At 39.8% G+C, this 26739-nt stretch overlaps 1 protein-coding gene across 2 annotated transcripts in view; it reads left to right on the top strand.

Moving 5' to 3' along the window:
• The first annotated feature begins 915 nt into the window (after window positions 1–915).
• LOC150079833 (uncharacterized) overlaps window positions 916–26739 on the top strand; it is a 172654-nt gene continuing 146830 nt past the window's right edge. For both annotated transcript variants that reach the window (XM_090382470.1, XM_090382469.1), the window contains exon 1: window positions 916–1453. In XM_090382470.1, coding sequence (XP_090238596.1) covers window positions 1434–1453 — 20 coding nt within the window. In that variant the 5' untranslated portion in view covers window positions 916–1433. The remainder of the gene's footprint in view (window positions 1454–26739) is intronic.

Raw genomic sequence — 26739 nt, 5'->3', positions numbered from 1 at the left:
TAAGTCCCAGTGATGGTGTTGTAAATTCGAAGTTCTTCAAGCTTTATCTGTCAAAGGTCTGCCTTAATTGACAAAGTCAATCTCAAGTGCCGTATATCGTTTTAATTAATTTTCGATTGGCTTTGCTGCAACACACGCGCACCATCTGAATGACGTATTGCATCAAAAATATCTCGCCGTTAGATAACGCAATTGAACTACACGATACAAGTTGTATCTTGTGCTGTGGCAGACGTTGATCGATATGCTATTCCTGGAAAAGGTACCGGGACTAATGTGTAACCAGCTGCTACTGAACATCCAGCAAAAGCTACATGGAACAACAAATGGACCGGTGTGTGTGTGTGTGTGTGTGTGTGTGTGAGAGAGAGAGAGAGAGAGAGAAAAAAAAAAAGAGAAAGGGATTCTGAGTATTTCGTTATAGTTCTGATGAAGCGGCCATTTTTTATTGTGTGTACATCTCCAAGGTCATTGGATTTACGATAATAGAGAAGTATGGAATAATGAATTCAGCACTGTCTCTTGACATCGAAAGAAACTATATATTGCGATTGAATTTTTGATTGAATTGAAAGAGATATTTTAGAAATGTTGAAAACAGAGATGATAAGAAAATGAAGAGAAATTCAAGTAGCTAATTTTAAAGCTCACGCCGATATGGCGTGTATTGCAAACGTTCAGAATGCTGCCAAGAAAAATTGATAACCCACGTGATTTCCATAATCAAGCTGGCAAAGCCACAAAGACGAGATAGAGCAAAACATGAATAATGCATCCAACGATACCGGCACCGTTTGGTCAGTACCTGTTAAAAGAAGCCCACGATCTCTTTCCACCTCCACTGCAAGGCCACATCGTCGCGAGCTTCAAACACGAGGATCAGGTTAGCGGCTGCACCCTACATTAAAACGCGTCCTCCTCTCCTTGATGCTTCGCCGTAAATAGCGAAGAACGAGTTGCACAGTTCGGCCTCCGTACAGCGGTGCTCGATTTTACTGCAGGGGAGTTGGATGGCCTGGTTCCGCAAAGCGTCACCTACAGACTAATGCAACAGCCACCGTGCAGGCCCGGGCTACGCCTGAGATATGACCGTGACTGTCATACGGGCCAGACTGTCGCTCGCGTTTCTTCGAGCTGGAGTACTCGGCATTGGATTTCGGCATGGGATGATAATGATGACGTTCACTGGAAGCTGCTACTGTCAAAAGATGGCCAGGGCTGTTACGTTTTTCTAAGACTTCCGTCCGTAACTTGTCGTACGGGACCGGCGGCCGCTTGGTACCACTGGATTGCTGAACATCGAAGAATTGGTTTCTTTTTAGTGTTGTTGTTGTTGTTGGTGGTGTGTTTTCATGAGGAAGTGATTCTAGTAACCGGAACCACTGCAAAGGAAATTTACTTTACTATTTCCGGCTGATTGTGATTGTGAAACCATGAAGCCCAAGGAAGGCAGGTAAGTTTGGTCTTTTGCTGTTTTAAAATGACTAATTAGGATGACGTAGGAAAGGATAAGGCATCGACAGTACGCATGATTCCTTGAAATCAGAATTCTCAACGTTAAATTTCGCGAATTTTGCGGGTGTTTTTTCATAGAAATTTCGGGTACTTCTGTGCATCCATAAAATAATTTCCCAGATCTCTGATTAAAAATCAGATTTTTTGTGGTACATCGAAAATTTAGATATTATAACTGTAATGGGTCGTCTTGTTGAAAATCTCGGAATTGGAATTTGTGATTAAAATATGACACAAATGTTCCCAATATTTTTGCATGTTTTATATATATTACTCCGAAAGAGGAAAAAACAAAGGAGTTGGGTTGAAACAAACATAACACAACGGAAGGCTTTTTCTCCTTGAATAATTGCACATTGGGGGAATTGGTCGCCCCTACCCCACCCCAGTCAGTTCAGTGACTTTGTAATGGTCCCAGCACCACCTTTTACTTGTGTCCTACTTTTGTTATTCACGCATTAAATGTAGGTGTGTTAAGACATCACATTTCGTAGCTGTCAAGCGCACTTCTGCCCGTTATTCTCATGTATTGTGGCTAAGCGCACACCCCATGCGGACTCACATTGCTTGGAGCGACTTCCGTACTGCGTTCTTGGCTCTGTTTAAGAATCCTATGCGGATGTTAAGTTTTCACAAATACAGTAGTTGCGAGGATCCGGTTCTTTCTGATCGCTTGAAACCACAAGACAGATGAACTGTCACGTGAGTCTAATTGGTGTTTCTTTCATTTCAGCGAGTGAAGAAATGCTGTCCCGAGTGGCCACCCCGAAGAAGGCCAAGGGGCCAGGCCACCAAAAGGCATCAATTAGCATCGCGCAGTTTGGAGGCTTTCACAGCTGGTGTTTGAACTCAAACAGCCACAGGAACGCAAATAAGGAATAAATGTGTTAAGAAAACAGATCGCAGCATAAATTTACACATCTAAGATTCATGATGTCTTAACCCACATACGTACGATATTTAAACATGGAAAGTGGGACCCCACAAATGATGACCGCATCGCTACAAAGTCACTGAACTCACTTAAAATCACCTCTTTCTCTTTTTCAGTCTTTCTCCCATCGTTTCTTCTCTTTCTCTCAGCTCTTCTCCCTCTAGCCATTCCCTCCTCTTTCTGTCAGTCTTCCTATTCTTCTTCTTCTCTCTCTCTGTCTCTCTCTCATCCTTTCAACTTTTCAGTCTTTTTCTCTGTCAGTCCTTCCTTCTGTTACTCTCTCCTTTTCTGTGCTTACCTTTCTTTCAGTCTCTCTCTCTCTCTCTCTCTCTCTCTCTCTCTCTCTCTTTGTCTCCCTGATTCTTTCAGTCTCTCTCATCTTTTTCCTTCTGTTTTTTTTCTTTTCCATGCAGTCTTTCTTGTTGTTTTATATCTGAACTTTCAGTCTTTCTGCCTGTTGTTTACCTATTTCCAGTAGTCTCTCTCTTTCTTTCTCTCCCCTCCCCGTTTATCTCTCTTTCTCCTTGTTGTTTGTCTACCTCTCTCTCTCTCATCCTTTCAGTCTGTCTTTTTCCCACTGTTTTTCTCTTCCAGTCTCTCTCTCTCCCTCTGTTTCTCCCTCTCTTTCAGTCTCTCCCTGCTCTCGATTCCTTCTCTTATTCTTTCAATATTTTTCCCTCTGTTTTTCTCTTTCTTTTCTTCTTTCTTCTTCTGTTTCTCTCTCTCTCTCTCTCTCTCTCTGTTTTTTCCCACTATTTCTCTCTTTTATCCTTTCAGTCTTTCCCCGTTTCTCTTTCTTTCTTAGTCCACCTCCCTCTATTTCTCGTTCAGTTTTTCTTCCTCTGTCTCTTTCTCACTCTCCCCTTCCCCCATTCTTTTAGCCTTTCTCTCTCTGTTTTTCTCTCTTTCTTTTCGTTCTTCTGTATCTTTTTTCCCACTGTCACTCTCTCTTATCCTTTCAGCCCTTCTCTCTGTTTCTCTCTCTTTCTGTCAGTCCATCTCCCTCTGTTTCGCTTTGTCTCTTCCTCTGCTTCTCTCTCGTTCTCTTTTTCTCCCTCTGTTATCTCTCTAGCAGTCTTTCTCGTTGTTCTTTATCTCTCTCTCATTCATTCAGTCTCTCTTTCTTTGTTTTTCCCACTATTTCTCTTTCTTATCCTTTCAGTCTTTTTCCCCTCTTTCTCTCTTTCTTTCAGTCTTTCTCCATCTGCTTCTCTCTCTCTCTCCATATGCTTCTCTCTCTCTTTCTCCATATGCTTCTCTCTCTCTTTCTCCATATGCTTCTCTCTCTCTTTTATCTTTCTCCCTCTGTTTATCTTTCTGGTTGTTATTTATCTCTCTTTCAGTCATTTCCCCATTTATTTATTTCTTTCAGTCTTTATGCCTGTTGTTTATTTCTGTTTTCTTTGATCTTCCTTCTAGTTGTCTCTCTCTTGGGTTTCTGCCTTTATATATATTTCTTACTCCACTTTCCTTTTCATTCTTTTTATCTATCTTTCCTTCAGATCAGGAAACACTTTTTAAGTACTATCTATATTCGAATAAATAAATTTATTTCACAATATTTTATTTAGTACAAAGTGAAGATAACGAATATTATTTATTCATAAGTCACCAAAATACCTGCTGGATAATGTGCCTATACTTATTTTGATTCAGTCACTTTAGAACCATATTATATGAAAATATTTTTAAGCTGTGATATACCATAGCATTAAGAAACATAAAAAGTAAAGTACATTATGAGAATACTTTTTATTATAAATGCAAAAATAAAAAAAAATCATTGCGAAGTATGATGTATAGAAAATTTAGGAAAGTTTTCATGGGGAGAACTTTCATGGAGTCCATTAGTGACGTATGTGTGCATTAATTATGTATTAATGTGTGCATTAAAGTTTCAGGGTCATGAGACAAAATTTACTTAAGCTATGCGGCGAAAAGAAGTATTCGATAATAGTATGTCCAATAAATGTACCGTACCCAGACAATAAACTGCAGGATCTTCAGACCGTGCAAATGGACCCAGCAGTGTCCATTACACTACCTGGAACTATAGACCGTAATAGCCCCATACAGCAGTACCGAATGTTTAAATGTATTAAAACACTTTATAAAATGATTACAATTCTTTGGTACATGTAGTAGAATTTGTCTTGTTGTTGTAAAAGGGTGTTAGGAGCATTAGCAACTAAGGCCATATTGCTCCTTATATACTATTTGTACATTTCTTTGGTTCTGTGGTCGATTTTCTGTTTTCTGGATAAAAAAAATCGGTGTTTCTGGAAGAAAAAACCATGTTATCCTCACTTGAGACCAACTCACTCACGTTGTATTTGGGCTTTTTTCACAACCCACGTTGTGCAAACAGCCTAAAAAGTTCCTCACGGATGGGACTCGAACTCGGGTGTTTTCCATCCGGTGTAGGGAGGAAGGCGATTCTACCAGGACAGAGTTTATCTTGCTAATTGCATTAAATATAATCATTATGCGAATATCAAATATTAAATTCCTATTGGTTATTATCACAATATTTATGTTGTGCTAAATATACAAAGCATATTAAAAAAAAGTTCCAGGATTACATGATAATTAATTTCCGGAGATAGGAGAACGCAAAACATGTCATGTCGTGTTCTGTACGATTAGAATTAGCATTTTGACTTCGTTCGTGGTAATAACAAAATGTCGGTTAGTGAGCAGCGTACAGAGTCGTTATGTTTGTGTACTGTTGAAAAAGTCTGCCAAAATGCTTACCTCGTACAGCAAACTTATAGTGAGGATTTGATGAAACACTGTTAGATGTACGAGTGGTAATATCAAAGATTAATGGTATTGGAAGCTTTTTGGGATACGCTTATAAGCTGATAAACTGGGACTAAAATGCTACATGTGTTGTAGTACTTCTCGTTAGGAGTTCAGAATTATAAATAGAGCAATTTATGCAAAGTTTTCGTATCTGCCATCTAACATTTGAACATTTGAACTTCAAAAATGAACTGACGCGAAGTAAAACATCTGAGAAGAGTCAAACCTACGCACGCGTATTGCAGCTCGTGTCGAATACGCTTTATAGGCCTATATTTAAAAGTGACATTGTCATAAAGGAAATATAATAAAAGAAGACATTATTATCTGAAGTACTTTCCTTAAATTAAAACATAATTCAAGAAATAAAATTTTTATCTCCATTTCGCCGTTCAGATGTAAGAAACTTCATTAAATTCGAAACAAGTTAATCTGTTCTTTCCTTATCTCATCTGCCAATATTATTCAGAATTTTATTGCTACACATACTATACATACAATTCTTTAATGAGTATAAAACCGTCGTTATCCTGAATCTATGAATACTATTTCCGCTTGATGTTCAAGGACAAGGTTAGTTTTACGATAGTCTCCTTTTTTTGTAACTTGCTGAAGCGTGTCCACATATTATTAATGTTGGCTTCCTTGCTGTCCTGCTGCGAATGACAGTCTATTATTTTTTACAATAGGTCGATGACTGACACTAATGCCAAAATTCGTGTATATATATCATATAAAAAATATACGTTGTCCAGTAACCTAGCTCAATTTTGACCAGATAATATACTAATGGACAAATGAGTAACTCCAATATAAAAACGAAATACTGAAACTAAATTTAAGCTGAGCTAGATGAATAATTCAGGTAGTAACCATGTTGCAAAATGGGAAGAAAGGAAGGATATAATGCATGGAAATATACGCCCATAAATTTGATAACTCATCAGGGGGTTACACTTACACGACAGTCGTGTAGAGTGAAAAAAAGACTCTTGAATAAAAACTTCAGTCATTAATAAACATGAAAAGGTACTAAAGTGTCAAAGCTAACTTCCTTGTTTTCCTTTTTTTGAAAACGATATATATTGGTATTAAAATTTATGTCCAATTTTAATATATATTATATTATATAGTGTAGTATAGTACATTTAAATATATACTTATAATATATTTTTATAAATACGAGTATAATATATTTTTTTTTGTCACGTTTACAAGTTTTTCTGTCATATTCGGATTATCCAGGGTTTCGATTATCCGGAAAAAATTTTTCCTAATCACTCCAGAGAATCTGGAAACTACTGTATCCATTGATGACTGATATAATGATATTGTTCGAGCCCCTTTTTGTCAGAGGTGAGGGGTTTACCACAAAATATCATATAAAATAAAATATCATGCACTTGTACAAGTATAACGTATACACTGCTCGACAAAATTAATGAACACGAAGAAAACGTGGTGTAACTCGTGCATCTTGCGATGAAGCAGGAAAAAAATTTGGTCTGGTGATGTACCATAGAATAACGATGGAATGAGAAGACAGCGAGAAACTTCAGACAGACATAAGGGTCATTTATAGGGGTTGTACTGTATTACCAAAAAGGTCACATTACAGAAGTCGATATAAGATTCTCGAAAATATAGTCACATGGCATCATTGCGGCGTATGATCTCCTCCAACGGCTAAACAGGCCTGAGAGCGGTGAACCGTGCTCGATATAAGGGTGTTTATAATATTCTGTGGCAACAAATCCCATTCTTCCACCAGCACAGACTTAACTCATTAAGTGACCGAGGAGCTGGCTGTCGGCGTGAAATGCAACGCTCAAGGGCGTCCCGCACTTATTCGATCGGATTTAAGTCTGCCGATTGTACTGGCCACGGCAGTCGTTGGATATCTTTAGTTTCAAGATATTCCTCCACCACTTGAGCTCTATGTGCAGTGGCTTTGTCGTGCATGAAAAGAAGATCTGGACCAACCATACCTAAGAAGTCTCGGTGCGGTTACGGTACCCCTAACAAAAACATGAAGAGAGGTGCAGCAGTTGATCATGCTCTCGTTCCATCTTAAGTGTCCTTTTCTCTGATATTGGAGGGATGGTACTGCATTCCTCGTTGTCTTCAAATAAAATAACGTCTAGAATCTGTTTCTAGACTAAAACGGGACTCCTATTTTGTTGCGAATTGTGTCTTTGGCGATGCTGCTCACAATAAAATATTCATGAAAAACATTTTGTTCTGTTAATTTTGTCGAGCAGCGTAGTTGTTCCACTTAAAGGAGAATATACATTATTATTTTTTTGAAGGGGTCCACCCCTCCCGATCAGTTGCTTGGGGATCTCGCAAAATCCCCTACGCCAATGGGTGCAGTGTTGTTATTTTGAGTATTTCATCTTAGTTTTGAAATATTCAGAGTGAATCCTAAATCTGATTGGCTGTTTGGTCAGTCACTCCATTAGTATTGTTTGTATGTCTTCTATCTCACGAATGTACTATTGTTACCAAAAAAAAAAAAAAAAAAAAAAACAAGAAAGAAACGAAAAAAAAAAAACGGAACTATCCGGTCATGTGGACTATTTAGAATCCCTTAATTTGTGAGGTTAGCGCAATGATGCGTTTGTTTTAAGACCAGTTTCAAATGTTTTGGATTGCTGGGAGGTACAATTACCACATTCCGTTGGAGACTTAACGTTTATAGCAAAACGACTAATACCAGGCAACAGATGAACCGACCGAGGGTAAATGTTATGGTTCAAGGACCAGTAAACCTGTTTTTATTATATTTTTTTTTCTTCTCGTCGGCTAATTTCTTTTTTTTTTTTTTTTTTAGAATTGGCAAACCATCGAAGATTATGATTTTGAACTTACATAATAAACATCGGTGTCCTACACCAACTACAAGGCGACCAGTGTTTCCTGCTTCCGTATTTGTGAATTGGCGCGTTTTGTGTGTTAATGATAACGCTCGTCCTTTTTCGTGTTGTGATTACCAGATCGAAAAGATTTATCTAACGTGACGAGAATGGAATGCCCGATAGAAATCGCTTGTTATTTCTTTGTGTTTTGTTACGCCGACTGTGCCCTCAAATACGAAAGATCTATTGGCGTCCTATTTCGGTAAAGGTGAGTTCAATAGGTAGTTATGGTACGCTCCGAGTCTCACTACTCATCTTCGCTAGTCTGAGGGTCACGCTAAAGGTAAAGAAAGACACGTTCGGCATTCGAACTACAGCATTTATTTACCCCCTTCTTGCCTACCCCTTTCGTCGGCATTGCATAACATGAGTGCTGTAAATAAATCTGGAATATTTACAATGGATGGTAAAATCAGGTTGCACGAGAGCCCCTATTAGCTTAATGCTATAATCATGTGAAAATTCCCCAAGTCGAATAGTTTTTTTTTTATTTTTATCTTTATAGTCGCAGACCGCCTCTACCGGCAAATATTTTTGTATGTTAAATATTTTTTTATATATTTTTCCTTTATTCATTTCAAAAAAGCTATACAAACCCATACAAATAAAACCAATATCTTTTTTCAGACATATTACGAGGAATATTTAAAAGTTGTGTCCTACCGTATATTTCATTATTTGAATATAAAATATGATAATATTAAATTAATCTTTAATATAATGACATTAATAATAAAAATAAAAAATAATATAATATAAAAAGAAAAAGAAAAAATAAACAACCTGTTAAGATTATTACTAAATATAATACCACGTGAAATTAATATAGTTTATTAATTTCACGTGGTATAAGAATGGTATTATATTTAGTAATAATCTTAATGGAAAACAACCACGTAACGTTCTACCCTAACTATATTAAACAAACTGTGTTTCTCTCATCACTTAGGTAATAACCAACCAGTTTATCTTTGAATTTTCCCAAGCTGACCGCCTCAATTACCCACTAAAAGTAACTTATTCCAGTAATTAACAACTCGCTGGCTAAAACAAAACTTCTTACAGTCCGGTCACTCTTTCTACCTAATTTGAATTTATGGCCTCTATTTCTGGAACCATTTACAACAGTGAAAATTTCTCCTTCAATCATTTTACTGTTTCTTCTCAGAGCCTTATAAGCCTCAGTGAAGTTCCCTCTAAGGTGCTTTGTTGTCGAACACCGAAAGCCCACGTATTCAAAATCTTTCCTCATATGCGTACCCCTTTGAAGATCTCACCAAGCGGATTGCCCAATTTCGGACCCTTTCAGTATGCTTGATATTACTTTTTAGGTGTGGTTTCCATATTGCATATCGGTATTCGGTCTTGCAATAGCATTATACAGTGCAATAATGAACTCCCTGTCTCTACAAGCAAATGTTCGATAAATCATGGATAGAACACTATAGACCTTTCTCGCCATCTGTTTACGCTGTTCGGGAATTTCAACAGATTGTTTGATTAGTCTCATCTTGGTATGGAGCGGTGGAAGCAAGATTTCGTTTCTTGGAACGAAGGGGTTGTTTGCTACATTGTGTGTGCCAGGCTGATCTACTGTCCTGTGTCCTTAAGCAAAAGAAAGCAAGAAAACTTAGTGAAACTACCTTGCAAACTCGGAAGGAATAGTAGCATCTTTAAGTCACCACAGACACATCAGTTATACTTGTCATGATTGATCTTCTCTTACACATGCTTTTCATTTCTATAGTCTTATTTAATACGAATAGTAAGTGTAAGTGTAAGTGTAAGTGTAAGTGTTTTCAGTGTCTAACGGCACCAGGGGTTTTCCCCCATCTCCGCGTTGCTTTTATTGTGGGTGTACCAGTTCACTGGGAAGGCCAGAGATTTAAAAGTGTATGGATTATGGAAGTGTGGTGTTTTGTACCGTTGTTCCTCTGGCCATTTAGCCGCTGGACCTCTTCTGAGGCCCAACGTTGCCCCACTTACGCCCCGTGGAGGCAGACCAGGTACCCGATAGTCTTTAGTTCACTCTGGCAGGTCCTGCCACCTAATTGCCTGAGATTTCAGTGGCTAGGACCTTAAAAAAAAAAAAAAAAAATTTTTTTTTTACACATATATGTATAGACATATGTGTGATATCTCTCGATTGCGTAGGGTGATGTCGTTTGAATAAGGATAGACCAAAATATGGGCGTCAGTTAATTTGGATTCATTGAATTTATGTGTGTGGGGGAATTCGCTTGTGTAAAGATAGAGAGGGGGGGAGAATGAAGACTGGGGGGTTAAAGGAGAAAGGATAAGGCCAATAGAGTAGGAGGCCTCAATTTGGTGTCAGCAGAGCATGCCCATGCCCTGCCAGAAGGAAGAATGGGGGTGGCGTGGAGGGGAGGAAACAGTATGACCGTCTCCACCCCCCTGCCGGGGTGGGATAGAAAGGGCCGGACAAGGGAGCCGGCACAGGTCGCCAATATGGCGTGTGTGCAGTCTGGCTGCAGAGCGGTGGCTAAGCCAGCAGGTTCAGGACAGCATCACAACACTAGCCCCACCAGGAGGTACATCCAGGGACAAGGTCTCTACTGACTTGTTCACAGATCAGTTGAATGCCGGTGTTGGTCATGGGATCAAGGTCTCATCCAGTTTGGTCGTGGTCATGGTCCTTCTATTTCCATTTTGGGTGGTCATTGTTGGTATGTGGTCACTTTCACTGTTTGTTCTGTTATCTGGGCGTCGATGCAGTGTTGTCACTCCTGCATATGGTGATTGTCACATTCTAGGATAGTTCGTTGGGTACATTACATGCGCTGTCGGTCCAGCTGACAGGGTGTTCGTGTTTGATTGCAATGTTCGTGGAAGCAAAGTCCCGTACGATATCGTGGTACTTTGATCTTTCTGGCACAGTCGACAAAGTAATGGCACTCATGAGAGCAGAGTCCCGTCCGATGAGTTGTAGTTAGGTCCTGCATCAGGCCTGGGGAGGTTGGGTCATTGCCCTTAGCCGGGTAAACAGCTCATGTACAAAGCACGAGAGGGTCTTGTAGTGCTCCTCCTCATGTAATATAAGGTGCTCCCGTTCCTTCGGATTAAAGCGTATCTTTGTGATGAAATGACATCTGATGTCCTCAAAGAGGGTACAATCGTGCATTAGGTGTGACCATGTTTGGTTTTCTCCGCAGTGGCATAATGGGGAATCCCTGATGCCGAAAGTTGACAGCTTGGCATTAAAAGAGCCATGCCCTGTTAGAAGAAAGGTGGTGTAGAGCCCCGGTGAGAACCAGTTTGGCTGTTCGGGATACACTTGGGTAATGTCCGGGATGAACTTCCGAGTTATCTCACCTTTAGTTGAGTCCGCCCATCGGGACTGCCAGGTTTGTTGAAGATATTTGGTTAGTCGTTTCTTTTCTGCGTAGCTGTTGTTGGTCGGGTCTGTGGTGAAGCCAATGCAAGTTACACTGTTCCCTCTTGATAGTTGATATAGCATGCCACAGCGGACAATCTCCAGGTCCAAGGGTAGGAGCCCCACAAGGGCCTGCAGTGCATGTGAGCTGACCGTGCAGCATGCTCTGGAGACAGTGAGTAAGATGCTGCGCTGTATCGTTTCTAGCTTTCTTTTATTGACTGCGGTGGTGGCTTTTCTAAACCAGATCCCTGCTGCATAGCTGATGGCTGGAATGAAGAAAGCCTTGTAAAAGAGGATTAGGGTTCTTTTCCTTAAGCCCCAATCCTTTCGCGAGACTCTTGCTATGAGGGCTGAGTAGTTTTTGATCTTTTTTTGTAGATATACGAGGTGTGGGGTGAATGAAAGATTTTTGTCAAGGATGATTCCTAGGTATTTTAATTCGTGGTCAGTTTTATGGTTTTTCCTTCTATTTTTATCTGAGGTGGCCTCCTGATATCAAGGGAGCCTTTTAAAAGTATTGAGGATGTCTTATAAGGTGATATTCTTAAGTGATAATTTTTTGACCATTCTTGGAGGGTATCTATGGCCCTGTTTGCAATAGCCTCAAGTTGTGCACGATTGTCCGCCTCCAGCATCAGGACCAGGTCATCTGCGAAGGCTTGAGCATCTGCTCCGTTTAGATCCTGGTTGAGGAAGCCGTCCAACACCAAGTTCCAGAAGAGAGGCCCTAGGACTGATCCCTGTGGGCATCCCCGGAACACCGGCCGGGTGAGTTGGCTATAGGGTGTAGATACTGAGATCCTTCTGTCCGAAAGATAGGTTTTGATGCATTGGTATAAGTTGCTGGGAATGTTTGCCTCCCGGAGTCTGCCGAGGACACTTGGCCACCAAAGTGAGTCAAATGCCCCGGCAAAGTCGATGGAGATAATAAGGAAGTATTTACTATTGCTGTGTGTAGCTGCATTTATTATACGTTCCAGGGCATCCACGGTGGAACATCCTCGTCGAAAGCCAAATTGCTTGGGAGAGGGGAGGCCTGCTTCTTGGTAGTGAGCTTGTATCCTGCTGTGTAGTAGGTGTTCATACAATTTACTTAGTACTGGCAGTAGGGCTATGGGTCTGTATGACTCCGGGAGTTCCTGTGGTTTCTTCGGGTTCTTCAGTATTAGTCTAATTCGTGCTGCTCTCCAATCATGGGGAAAATATCCTGCAGATAGGCAGTGGTTATATAAGTTTAGTATAGTTGTTGGGATATATTCCACGGTCTTTTTTACAATTTCTGGCTCCAGGTAGTCTTCGCCGGGTGTTCGCTTATTTCTTATTTTTGCTGTTGCCAGATAGAGGTCTTCAAGTGTGAACGGGTCCTCCCGATGTGCTGGGCAGTAGTTAGTATTTTCCTCACAGAGCAGAAGTTGCTCAGGAGTGTGGTCTGAGGGCAGTTTCTGGAAGGTGGTATTCAGAATATTGTCTATAGATTGGTGCCAGGATGTGGTATAGTGGCCATCGGGTGTCTTTGTTGAAGATATTACTTCTCCTTTTGGTAATTTATTAGTTGCCACTTTGTATACAACCCCCCAGGGGTCCTTATTCCCTATTGTTGAGACTAGTGTCTCCCATGTGGACATGTGTTTTTGTAATGGGCGGCTCCTAGAACGTTAGTTCAACTCCGCCTCGTATCTCTGTGAAGAACAGTATCACTACAAATGGGCCAGATATGTGTGTGACGTCGGTTTGTGTGTATTATGTGTGTGTTCTGTTGTTCTGTTCTGGCCACTTGGCTACCCAGAAGCATCAGTCACCTGAACAGATTATTCTGGGTACTCGTCCACACCACGGGAAGGTGGGCCAGTCTCAGCTAATCACGTACTGTCTCAATACGAGACTCTGATCCACCTGATGTTGCCAAAAGGTGGGCCAGATTCCTCTAGGGGCCCACTCCAGAGGAGAGAAAAGAAAAAAAAAAAAAAAAAAAAAACATATATATTTATTTAGATTTTCCCGTGGTGCAAAAGGAAAAAAAAATAATAATAATAAAATAATAATATCACTGTAAAACGCAAAAAAAAAAAAAAAAAAGTGACAGCAACCCTGAAGAACGCAAAAAAAAAAAAAAAAAAACACCATGTGACTGATTTAGAACGCGAAGAGAAAGAAAAAAAAAAAAATAAATAAAAAATAAATAAAAAAAAATAATAAGAATAATAGTAATTAAAGAAATAAAATAAATTAAATAAATAAAAAATATATATATATAAATAAATAAATAAAAATAATAATAATAATTAAAGAAATAAAATAAATTAAATAAATAAATAAAAAAAATAAAAAAAAAATAAATAAATAATAAATAAATAAAAAATAAATAAAAAAATAATAAATAAATAAAAAATAAATAAAAAAAATAATAAAAAAAATAAAATAATAAAATAAAAATAAAAAAAAAATAAAATAAAAAAAATAATAATAAAAAAAAAACAAACAACAGCCATGGACTGATTGTAGAATGCGATAGAAAAAAAAAAAACATATATATACATATATATCTATAAAAAAAAGGGGGGGAAGAGAGAGAGAGAGAGATGTTTTCCTTCCTGAACACAGGCCGCAGAAACAAGCTCCACAGCCCATGCAGCAGGATGGGGGGAGGGGGGAAATACATGGTCGGTTTCAGTCCACTGCTGGGTCATCGATGTTTGCCACTGGTGGTCTGTTAATCCTTCTTCTGTGCCTAAAGACTTCAGCTGAGTAGGTTTGCAGTGCAGGGAGGTTGTTAGGGTTCTGTAGGAAGAGCTCTAGATGCTCGCCAGAGATCTGTGTACAGCTGACAAGGTTGTGTCTCAGATCAGCATACGCAATGCACTCGAATAGTACATGCCACCAGTTCTCTTTGGCTCCACAATGGCAGAGATCTGTTGGGTGGAGACCCAGATGGTGTAATTTTTCATTCATGGATCCGTGTCCGGTAATTAGGTATGATGTTTCTAGTGAAGGGGTGAACCAAGACTGTACAGATTTAGTAGCAGTGTAGGTTACATCAGGTAGGAATCTTTTTGTGACAATGCCCTTTGTTGAATTATGCCATCGAGTTTGCCAAATGTTGAAGAGCTCGTTGTAGCAACGTGTCATCTCAGCCTTGGGGTCAGCATCCAGATTAACCTCAATGTCAAGGATCCTTGTTGGGATATTTTTCGTAATTCGGAAGCACAACCCTCGGAAGGTGACATGTAGATCGAGCGGAAGTGCTCCCGCAATGACCTGAATGGCAGGAGTGGAGACCGTTCTACACACTCGGCAGATTGCCATTAACATTGACCTCTGGATGGTTCCAAGCTTGTCTCGCATCTTTACAAGAGTTACCCGATGGAACCAGGCTCCAGCTGCATAGGTCACAATTGGTAAAAATACTGCGTTGTAATACAACCGCAGGGACCTTTTGGAGAGTCCCCAATCATTCTTAGAGATGCGTATGATGGTTCCTGAGAATCTCTTAACTTTGTTTCTTAAATTAACAAGATGTGGAAGAAAGCTGAGTTTGTGGTCAATAATCACTCCAAGTACTTTGGTTTCGGTGACGATTGGCAGTTGAGCATTACATATCTTTACCTGCGGTGGGCGCCTGAGATCCAGTCTATTCTTGAATAGCATCATTTTAGTTTTTGTTGGGTTGATATGCAACTTATTAAGTGCGGCCCAAGTTGAGAGATCGTCGAGGACCTGGTTTGCATTTTCTTCAATGGCCTTCCGTGAATGCCCTGACACCACAACTGTGAGATCATCGGCAAAGGCCACAATTTTGGTATTCCTGAAGGTGCGGGAGAGCCAGTCTTGGAGGACTATGTTCCAAATGAGGGGTCCCAGGACTGACCCTTGGGGACAACCTCGATTTACTGATCTTGTGACTTGCTGGAATTTTGACTTGAGAATAACTGCTCGGTCGGAAAAATAGTTCTGGAAGAGGCTGTATAATTGCTGGGGGCAAGCGGCAGTTCGAAGGCGTGCCAAGGCACTATCCCACCAGACGGTATCGAAGGCTCCCTCGAAGTCTATGAAGATGGCCAATTCGAATTTTTCTTCAGAACTTTCAATATGTAAAACCAAATCGAACAGAGCTTCTTCACACGACCTTCCACGGGTGAAGCCATACTGGCATGGTGAGACCAAATCGTGCATTTGTAGCATGGAGACAACCCTGAGAGCCATGAGTCGCTCAAGGACCTTACCAAGGTTAGCCAGCAGGGCAATAGGCCGGAAGCTGCGGGGGTCTGTTGGTGGTTTGTGAGGCTTCTTGATGAGGCGAATGAGGGCAAACTTCCATTCTTTTGGGAAGCATCCTTCTTCCAAGCATTTATTGAAAAGAAGGAGTAGATGGTGCGGCCGCAGTGTGTGAAAGCGGATGATGAAGATGTATTCTATTAGGTCAAGGCCTGGACACTTTTTGGCATTAATGTTTTTAAGGACTGCTCCCAGTTCTTCTAGTGTGAATGGGTTGGCTTGCTCTTTTGCTATGTAATTGCTGTTGGCAGCTCTAATTGCTGAGTGTTCTGGATGATCCTCAGAGATGTCATCAGGTGGAAACAGTTTGTCTAGAATAAGGTTGGCAGAATCTTGCCAACACTTAGTTTCCTGAGCGTCTACTGAAACAGTGTTGAATATTTCTGGGGAGAAGGTTTTCTCTCTCAAAATCTTATATGCCAGGCCCCATGGATTTGTACGGTTGGTTTCTTTTACGAAATTTGCCCAAGTTTCTCTCTTTCTGGCTGCAATTGCCTTGGTATACTCATTCTTTTTGGCGATATAATCCCTATGAAGGCGTTCGACATCAGGAGCTGGCCAATCACGGTGTCGCTGGTAGTTCCTGCGCGCAGAGTGGACTGCCTTACGAAGGATGGTAAGTTCCCGGGTCCACCATGGGCAGATTGCTGGGCGGAACACCTTCTTCCTTGAGGACCTGTATGAGGCTCTGAGTATGGAGTGCTGGATAAAGGTGGTCAAGTCCTGTGCATTTAGCGAGTCCATCTGTGATGGGTCTGGATTTGGAAAGTCCAGTTCTATGGAGCTGTCATATGCTTCCCAATTGACGTTTCTCGAAGAGAATCTAATGAAGTCAGTTGGCCTTGCTCTGTTGTTGTTTCTCGGTGGAACCAAGTCAAGATGGAACAGTATGGCTCTATGGTCGCTAACAGTCAGATCCGGAGTTACCTTCCAGCAACTAACTGACTGACGTAGGTCTTTTGTAGAGAGGGTTAAATCAATATTACATTCACCGGTGGAGCTAGAGTAAGTAGTGAACTGGCTAGGCTGGTTATGGATAATAAGATTTTGGCTGAGGATGAAGTCCTCAAGAAGCTGGCCTCGGCCATTGGCAACTGCACTGTGCCAGAAGGGGGATTTTGCTTTCAAGTCAGATGCAACCAGGAGTTGTTTGGAGCCAATAAAATTCAGGGCGAATTCCAAAATGTTTAGTGCTTCATTGATGTTACTTGAGGGAGGGCTGTAGAGTGACATCAGGTAGAATGATTGATCTGTACATGTAATCTGGATACAGGTGGAGAACTGATTGCAGAGGCCCTGGACAATCAGGACATCGAGATCCCTATTTATGACTGCTATACATGTTTTTGGGTCCACTGGGACAGGTTGAATGACTCGCGTGTGTATGGAAAAGCCAGTAATTTTAGAGGTTGGATGGGGTTGTATTCTTGCAGCATACGGCTCTTGAATCAGAACAACATCAATTGAATGCTCCTCAGTGGCCTGGCGTATTTCATCCGCAACTGTGCGGGACCTTTGCCCATTTATTTGCATCATTCGCAAGTATTTAGTTTGAGATACAGGGGCTCCTCTTAGGCTCCCAGAAAGAGTGGGCAGGACTGGAGCGGGGACACAACTGGGATTTCTTGTTGGTTTAGGCATCAGCGGTCCTTAGTCTTACGAGTTCCAGAGCCCTTTGGTATTCTGGGCATAAAATATCCCGGAGGGAATGGTTATGTGCTCGCCTGTTCCTTTTACAATTCACACAAGAGGGCTCTTCGTCAATGTAGGGACATTCTGCTTGGACATGCCCACTCCTGGCACAATGCCCGCAGGATGGAGATTTGTGGGAGCAGCGTTGGGAGGTATGCCCATATCCCAGACATAGGAAACACCTTGTGACAATTGTAAACGGGCGAAATCGGTGTGCACTGCAACCAAGGAATAATCTATCTGTAGAGAGGACAGTTCTATAAATCCGTGGAGAGAAGCTGATTACTTTGTGTTCTGTAGAGTTGGATTTTGATTTTGTTGCAAACCTAAAAGTGGTCTCAGCCTTAACTTCCTCCCAGGCGAATCCCCGGTCCTGTAGGTTTCTGTGGAACAGATCTTCAAGTAATTCGTCGTTGGAACTGTGCTTTGGAACATCGTACACTATGATTGACGGATTTGACTTTTTAGGAGGAGCTATGACCACTCCTGCATTTGTGAGAGTACCACATGTGGCAATACTTGTTAGGTCTTCTTTTGTTGCGGTCTCCAGTAGGACTCCTTTGTTCCTAATGGGTCTCAGGGATTTCACTTTTAGATTCTTATAATCAGCCCTTATAGTGCTTTGCACCAGATCTTTGACGTCATTGCTAGTCTTGAGCTCTGAGGTATCACTTGCTCTCAACAGTAGTAGATGCTGTGGCTTCTTCTCTGGGTGGTGCACATGGAGAGTTTGTATCATGCCACGGGCAAGGGGCTCCTGTCCCGACTTCACTGCATCAGCATAGGAAGTGACATCCGCAGCAGGCTCAGGGGGGCACGGAGTCTCAATATAGTCAGGGTCAGCATTAGTACAATTTTGGGGCCTGCCAATAGCATCAATGACCTTTTCCAGGACATCAGTTTTGGATCGAAGTTCTTCATTCACAGCTTTGAACCTCTCATTGTCAATGAGGAGCTCAGTTGTAATTGACTCAAGGGTGGACCACAACTCCTGCACACGGTTACCTGCACTTCTGGTGAAGCGACTGGAGTCGTGGTTTAGGAATGCGATCAACTGCCTACGAAGTCGAGAGATTGTTTGTTGAAGGGTAGCTGGCTCTGGAGTGGGTTCACCTTCTGGGACACTAGATGGAGGAGGTATCCCCAGTCTAGGAGAGGGTTTTAACCCAACTGCGATAGCGTTGGCAAGGGCTGTCGGTGTGATAGTTTGGGAGACACTTTTAATCTCTGTATGGGTGGAGGCTATTGCCCCAGAAGGTGGAGCAGCATTAGTGGGTTCAGCAACAGGGCTTTGGTCAGGGGCCAATGCCAGTGGTTGCCCCTCATCTTGGGTCACAAATTCCGAGCAGAGGAGAGCAGCCCATGTCTCCATGGTCTCCTTAGTTTTCTTGTTGGCCTTCTTTTTCTTTTCTTTTTTCCTCGCGAGATATCCACTTTTGAGCTGGATTTTTGGCGGGGTACTAGTTGGAGGGGGATTCTCTGGAACTGTTTCAGGCTCCTCCTCACTAGCAGAACTGGAACTTTCCCTCCGGCTCATGTCAGGTGAAGGGAGTGCAGGATGAAAAGCAAAGCACAAGTGTAGCGATGTAGCATTGACAAAAACCAGCAGCTTGTTGGGCTGGAGGTTGGGCTGTCTGAGGAGATAATTTTTAATTTGCACTTGCTGCGAACTTGCTCCTCAAGTTGCTAGGGGGGCACTGCGAATAGCGCGCTGTTACAATCTGAAGGTTTTGATCAAGTTTCCAAGCACTAATTAACTATACTGATTGTGGAGACAATTGAATTCCCATGAACATTTTTTCTGGGTTCTTATTAGGGCTGTGTATTTGTTTCTGACCTCACGGTATTGTTGTCTGAGGACTTCTACCTCTGCCGCCGGCCAGGATCTTCTCGCTGGCTGGAAGCTTTTACGGCGTGTATTTACTTCATTCCGCAGTCTCAAGCTCAGAGCACAACCATGGGACTGAACCTGCAGATGGTTTCTTTCTTTTTATAGCTATGTTTGAAGCCTCTGTGATTAGACTTACTATAGCACGCTGGTGCTGGTCTGGGGTGAGGTTTGTGCTGTCGAATGCTTCAACAGAGTATGTCAGTGCCTCCCGAAATTGTTCCCAGTTTGCCTTGGCTATAGCAAATCTGTTGAGGATTGTTCTGGGTGTGGGTGGTCTATTGAGGGCACGGTGCATCTGGAAAGTTATTACTCTATGGTCAGAGGTTGTCCAGTCCTTTCTGACCTTCCATGAGGATATGTATCCTGCTGTGGAGCGAGTGGCTAGGCTTATGTCTATTGTTGCCTCCCAGAGAGTACTTGAGAAGGTCGGTAGATTATTTGGCTGATATTCCCAATGTGAAGCAACAGAGCTTCAAACTTTTAGTTGAAATGTATAGGAAAATACGCCGCTCTTCTGAATTGTGACTGATAACATTTTTTTTTTTTTTTTCATAAAGACCAATCAAATCAACGCAGTAGCACAATGATTCTGCAGCAGTCTTAAACGTTTATATGTTACGAGTCTTTTTCTGTATGTGGAAGACTTGCAGTTGGGATTCAGTATGTTCCACTGTTTCAAACGAGGTGTCAGGAACACTGCACTGCATTTGGTTAGATTCAAATTCTTCACTAAGTCATCCAGTTCTTGATAATTACGGAAATGTGGTACTTTACTTCTGAGGTGTAATCCTAGTCATTCTCTTCACCAGATTTCGCATCTAATTCTGAAAACTGTTGGCGGAAGTTGAATTAGGAATTAGTAGGTCTTCATTGTGTGACTCCCCAGTAATAGAGGATCCCACATTGACTTTTGAAAATGTCCGTCTATAGCAATATTCGATTTTTGTGTATTATGCTATTTTATTTTCTTTCCTTAGTATTTAACAATATTATTATAACTTTATAATAAGAATACTATTAGTGTCATGAAATAATTGAAATTTCTGATTTAGTTATTAAATGTTAAAAATAATAATAATAATTAAACAGTAAATATAAACGTTGATAACAAATATTAAATTCGGAAAAAATGAGTATTTAGTGGTGAGGAAATGTTCTTATGACCCTCTGCCAGCAAGAACCAATGTGGAACATGGCATTTTATCTGTTTTGGCCCTTAGCGAAAAAAGGGCATGTCTCAAAAACAAAACTTTCAACTGTCAAAATATTGGTACTAGAGGAAAACAAGAGGATTGTATCATATTGGCTCATTACAGGTAACAGCGGGATCAGTACAAACTCTTCTAAGCAAGTGGCATGGCCAATGAGTTGAACAAGTTCGTTGTTTCTGTATTCATACCGAATATACTTTTCAGCTAATAATTATTCAGCATTAAATTTGTGATAAGTGAAAAGGTCTGGAACAAAAATTAACAGGTTTAAAAATGAAGGAAGGACAAGAACTACGGTATTCTTACGGTTATAGTAAAAGAAACAGCTGAGGTCGCTGAATCCTTATCTATAATAATGGATGGACCCTTAAACTTGGATATGGTTCCAAAAGATTTAAAATGTGCAAATATCTCTCCATTCCAAAGGGGATTCCAAAAATGATCCGTGAAACTATGGACCTGCAATTCTGACTTATGTGGCAAGAAAGTATGTAATCTATGATTAAAGACAGATACACCCACTGGGAGTGCGCCTGTCCTTAATCATAGAGAGGGGTTTAAATCCCCTTAGAACGGTTTGTTTTATATTACTGTGTATACTTGCGCTGGTACTTGTTGTAGCATATAAAAGCTACCATTGTGGAACGTACGAGACCATTACCTAAACAAATCACCGTCCTCCCCACATCGGGTGAAAAAGGCCTGGGTCGAATCCTCGATGAATCTAGGAATTTTTATGGATCTTTTTCACAACGCGGCTGAGTTAGTTGGGTTCAGGCGAGTGTATCATGGTTTATTCTCTCGGAAACTGGGGTTTTTCGCCGAGAAAACAGCAGATCGACCACAGAACACGCGCAATTTAGAGACACGTTATGCACAATGCGGGCCTAAGTTACTGATGCGCCTAAAACGCCTACTACAACCAATCCCTAAACAAAATTCCTGAGTACACCATTGAACCTGCACGGTTCAATGGTGTACTGAGCAAATCTCTTAAACTCTTAAAATCACTGTATATATTAAAACATATACAGTTATTTTAAGAGAATATTCATTGTCTGACCAACTTGCCATAAAGAAATTGGATACAATGAATAACTTTGATATGGCCCTCGTGGGTAGCACAGTTGGTAAGATCGCCGTCCTCCCCACATCGGTTTAAAAAGACCTGACTTCGAATCCCGTTGATGACTAAAGGAATTTTTATAGGCCTTTATCACAACGTGGCTGGGTTAGTCGGTTTCAGGCGAGGATAGCATAGTTTTTACTTCCGGAAGCTCGGGGTTTTCTTCCATAAAACGGAAAATTGACCTCAGAATACACGCAATTTACAGACCAAAACACGAGCAATATGGCCTTAGACGATGATGCTCCTAAAACCCAACTACAACAACTTTGATATAATTTATTTATAATTTATATTTTAGAAAAGGTTTTTGACACAGTGGTACATGAACGTCTTATGTATAAATTTGAAAATTGTAGCACTGAGGGTGTTTGTACAGTGAATGGATGGCTTGCTGGTAGAGATTAGAAAGTGATTATAAATGGGCAGTGCTCCAGTGGACCAGTTATGAGCGGTATCTCTCAGGGATCTGCTGCAAGGGCCCATTAACTTTCGTTAATGATATTAATGAGGTGTTACAAGTTTAATATCAAAATTTGCTGATAATATTAAGGTAGACATATGTTACAAAGTGGTAAAAAAGTTAAAATTAGGTTTGATGCTGGTAAATACAAGGTTCTTCATTTGGGTCGCAGTTGTATTATCAATTGAAGGTAGCAAACTCAACATCTGTTTCAACCATTCATGTTGATATAGTACAACTTATCTCTGCATCAGTGGCGTAGCTACCATGTAGGCAGGCTAGGCAATTTCCTCCGGGCCCGGGCCCTTTAGGGGCTTGGCGTCATTGGCTGTCTCCACTTTTTGCAATTTTCATTAATTAAGTATGGGCCCGAACATGTTCTTTGCATCCGGGCCCGAAAAAGGGTAGCTACGCTACTGCTCTGCATGATCAGTTATTACTCAATTGAATACATACTGAACATGGCATAACAGTACATTATAATGATTTTATATTTTACTTTAATCGTATTTTAATTAAAACGCTATTAAATTATTAATATGAAGTACATCCTTGAAAAAAATAGGGCGATAGATTGATTCAGAATACATCTAGCCGTGTTACATTATTTTCTGTGAAAATCATCTCCAAAATATGCGAACCATTTCCAGGAACATAATCAAGTAAGTCGAGAGATGCTTGTAATCTTTTCTTTTGCAAACTTAATTTGCTATTAGCCAGTTTCTGTTAAAAAAAATGACGGAAGTCTTGTGGATTTAATGACTTTCTAGTTCATATAATTGAACGTCATTCAGCCCAGATGGAAAAGACTGTTGTTATTTATGTTGACTTATATCCTGCATTCCACCTTAACCTAAATAAATAAAAAGTACGGTGTTGCGTAGAAACTTTCCTTTAAACTTAACTTTCCGGCTAATCAGCTACTACTAACACAGTGCTTTTCGCTTACAGACATACTCTGAGAAAGCAAGCTTATCGATGTCATATTTTTATTTACATGAACAACACAAATACTCAAGTCAACGTACCTTTTTTGTTTCGAGTACGAGACACGAATGATAATGATGTAATTATCTTTTCAAAATAAGCTGTTCATCTAACAATTCTGCTGATTTCTGAAAAGATACCAATATCTTGATTAATCATCTAAGCTGCTTAGTAAAATTAAAATTATGTACGAAGTTCAACGTACTGCAAATGGCCTAATGACATTGACGCATGCGCAAGCATACAATCGTGCTGATGATATCTTTCGATTATAAACAAATTATAATATATTTTTCAGAAAAAAAACTAATATAAAAATTTAATGAAAGTTAATTAATAAAATAACAGCTAATAACGGTTTTAAAGCACAGATTTTAATCGAACTTTTTTTTAAATTTGATTTTGCGCAGATATTTTTATTCAATTTATTTAATATGATTAAAAATGTTAAGGTGAAAAATAGCAGACGGCGCTCCATTCGCCATTCAAGCGTATTGTAATGGTTGTATGCAATAATCAGATAATTGTAGCTAATAATTCATCGTTAATAAAAAGTTCGTTAATAATTTATCAGATAAAATAATTGCAGCAGAGACATCCGCAGCCCATGCTCTCCGCACTCAGGTTTATTCAGGTAACTTTTAAATAGAAACAATTTCTAAATGATTTCTGCTATTTCTTTTATAATGTATTGGCCAATTCTAGTTACGTTATAATAAAAAAGCTACTTTTAGTTGAATAATTTATTTCTATTTTCGGATATTTAATTTTCATTTTTGTAGAGGTTATTGTCACCGAAAAGTAATAGTTCAATCCTCTCAGCACGGAAGTGGAAGTTATAGCTGATTGGCTCATGAACTTTGGCATTCTGACACAGAAGGGATCCAACAGAATAACGATACTGTGAAGCGTATATAGTGATATTATTCTAGGCGTTATTAGTGTGAGAATAACACCTTTGACAATAGGATTATAAAAACATGGCTTGGGGGTCAGAAGATACAACCAGGAAGAGATTCCAGTGAAGACTGAAATACTCCAAACGACTTTTTATTCAGCTGCTTTAAGGAGCTAATTATTTCCACTGCTTTACAACCAATTAACTCCTCCAGCAATTTAGAGAAAATTAAAACGTTAGTGGGATCTTCCTTGTGTTATTTTTACGTGTCTCAAAGGCAGGTGGGTTATTTTACTCCGTCTAAAATTTCACACTAGGGGATGAAAACTGAACTATGAAATTGTATGCGTTTCACGACCTGTCAGACCGCAACATCCCACTGCTGGGATGGGTGCAGTGCACTTTCACAACTTTTACTTAACGATTCCGGTTTTGACGTTGGCTGCTGACGATACTTGTTAGCGAATATGGGAGATCGTTTCCTTTTTGGTGATGACAGGTGCGTAACTACTTTTAATTGGAGGAGGGGAGGAGGAGAAATAAATGTTTGTGATAAGGAATACACTGAGTTTCGGTCAGTGGGACGGTATTATTCCCATTATATTTTGGTGTCGATCACGGTTTATAGATATAAAAATAAAATATAATTCTCTGAGAAAACCAATGCCAGAAATTTCATTAATTGCTTGCCTGATTACCGTATTTTCTAGATTATAAGACGCATCGGACCGCAAGACGCACCCAGGTTTAGAAGGCGAATTTTGGTAAACAAAAAATATTTTGCTGCACATAACAGAAACGAAACTCATAAGTATAGGCAGTTCTCGCTTTACGAGTTCCCGGGTTTACGAGTTTTTTTTCTCCTCAAGTATCAACAAAATCGAAAATATTAACATTAATTGCAAAAAATGAATGTTAACCATTCATAATACCACAATCCAAACCACGTGCGTAGCTATACAATACAGTGTACCCCGCTTTACGATATTAATCAGTTCCAGAGACACCATCGTATCGTTAAAATACCGTAATGTGAACCCAATAACACATTGTTTTTTGGTAATTCGGATATTTAATTTTCATTTTTGTAGAGGTTATTGTCACAGAAATTCGTTTCAAGATCTCGAAACAATTCGTTTCAAGATCTCGGAAGTTGAAATTTTCGCTGTATAACTAAGCTATTTATCTCTCTAAAATGTCATTTTTAAGGTTACGAGGTTGACCTTAAGGCCATATAAAAGGTAGTGAGCTTGGTTTGTAAATTGTATTAGTTACCAATTCAAATGACTTTCATCGTTATCGTATGTTGCGTTATAAGAATCAATTTTAAACGCCTTTGTGATATTTTTCTAGAGCACATTTGTAGTGACGACCATAAAACAATAAAAACAATTTGCACTTTCCGGTTTATTGGGCTTTTCTGTTACTGCAAGCAATTATAAACGGGTTGTAAACTGGATCTTATTGCATTTGCGAAAATACCGATAGCTGGAATTGTGTTTTTTTACGTTATTATGGTGAAATATATTTCCCCTTTACTGAAATCTTCAATCGTATAAAAACATAAATAAATTTTCAGAATCTTCTCTTCATTCCTTTTTTTTAAGCTTCGTAAACTTGTTACTCCACGCGAATCATGTTAGTTGCAATTTGTGTGTGTCGTTAAAAAATGCTTATGCATGCAATCGTGAAATTTATAATTAAAAGAGAAGATTATCTTGGAAACAAACGCCTCTTGAAACATTTCTGAAGAAGACGACTCCTTGTGCAACAAACCAACGAGTGTCGAGCCAATAATGAGTGATCAACGTGTGTACATTTTAGTCGACGATGATGAAAAATAAATATTCTTTAACATTTGTAAGTCGTAAATAATTTCTCTATTATTATAATTTGTTTGATTTTACAGGCTACGTTTTCATTTCTTTCGAAAAATCAATCATTGTTTAAACATAAACTAATTAGCTAACTAATGTCATTGTTGAGAACGTAACCCCTATTTTTAACCTTATGTCTTTGGGAAATAAATTTCCGCTTTACAAGTTTTCGCTTTACGAGCGCGCGAGGAACGAAATAATTCGTAAAGTCGAGAACTACCTGTACTTACCAAAAAAAATACTGTATCAATATAGAACAAATTTTCGCATGGTATAATCCGAAAAATTCGCTGCTATTACACTCGTAATTATCGACGCTATGATCAGAACTTTTATTTTCTTCAAAGAGGGCATAATCTTTACTGCCTAGATTTCTGCCTATTTCTAAATTTTTGAAAGCCTTCGGTTTTTAAAAGGAAATAGCTTTCATTATTATTATTATTGGGAATAAAGGACAAGTTCTTGTGAGACATACGTAAAATTTCACTCGCATTTTTTTTTTTTTTTTTTTTTTTGTATTACAACCAATAGTTCTTGTTTGTTTGTTATTTGGTTTTTAGGAGCATTAGCAACTAAGGCCATATTGTTCCGGGATATGCAGTGGTCATTCCCTGACCTTTCCGCATCCTCCGTATTTGGTGGTCACGGGCTCGAACCCCGTCTAATCAAGAAGCGTGTGCTATGCACTGCTGCTCTTGCCCACCCGGCTACGGAGGCGCCCCTATAGTTCTTAGTACCGTGCAGGGGTTGGAG

Source organism: Mastigoproctus giganteus, chromosome 10 (assembly GCF_048544385.1).
Source record: "Mastigoproctus giganteus isolate SK-2022 chromosome 10, ASM4854438v1, whole genome shotgun sequence".
Classification (NCBI taxonomy): domain Eukaryota; kingdom Metazoa; phylum Arthropoda; class Arachnida; order Uropygi; family Thelyphonidae; genus Mastigoproctus; species Mastigoproctus giganteus.
Note: the sequence above shows the minus strand (reverse complement) of the source record. Positions and strands in the feature narration are given on the sequence as shown.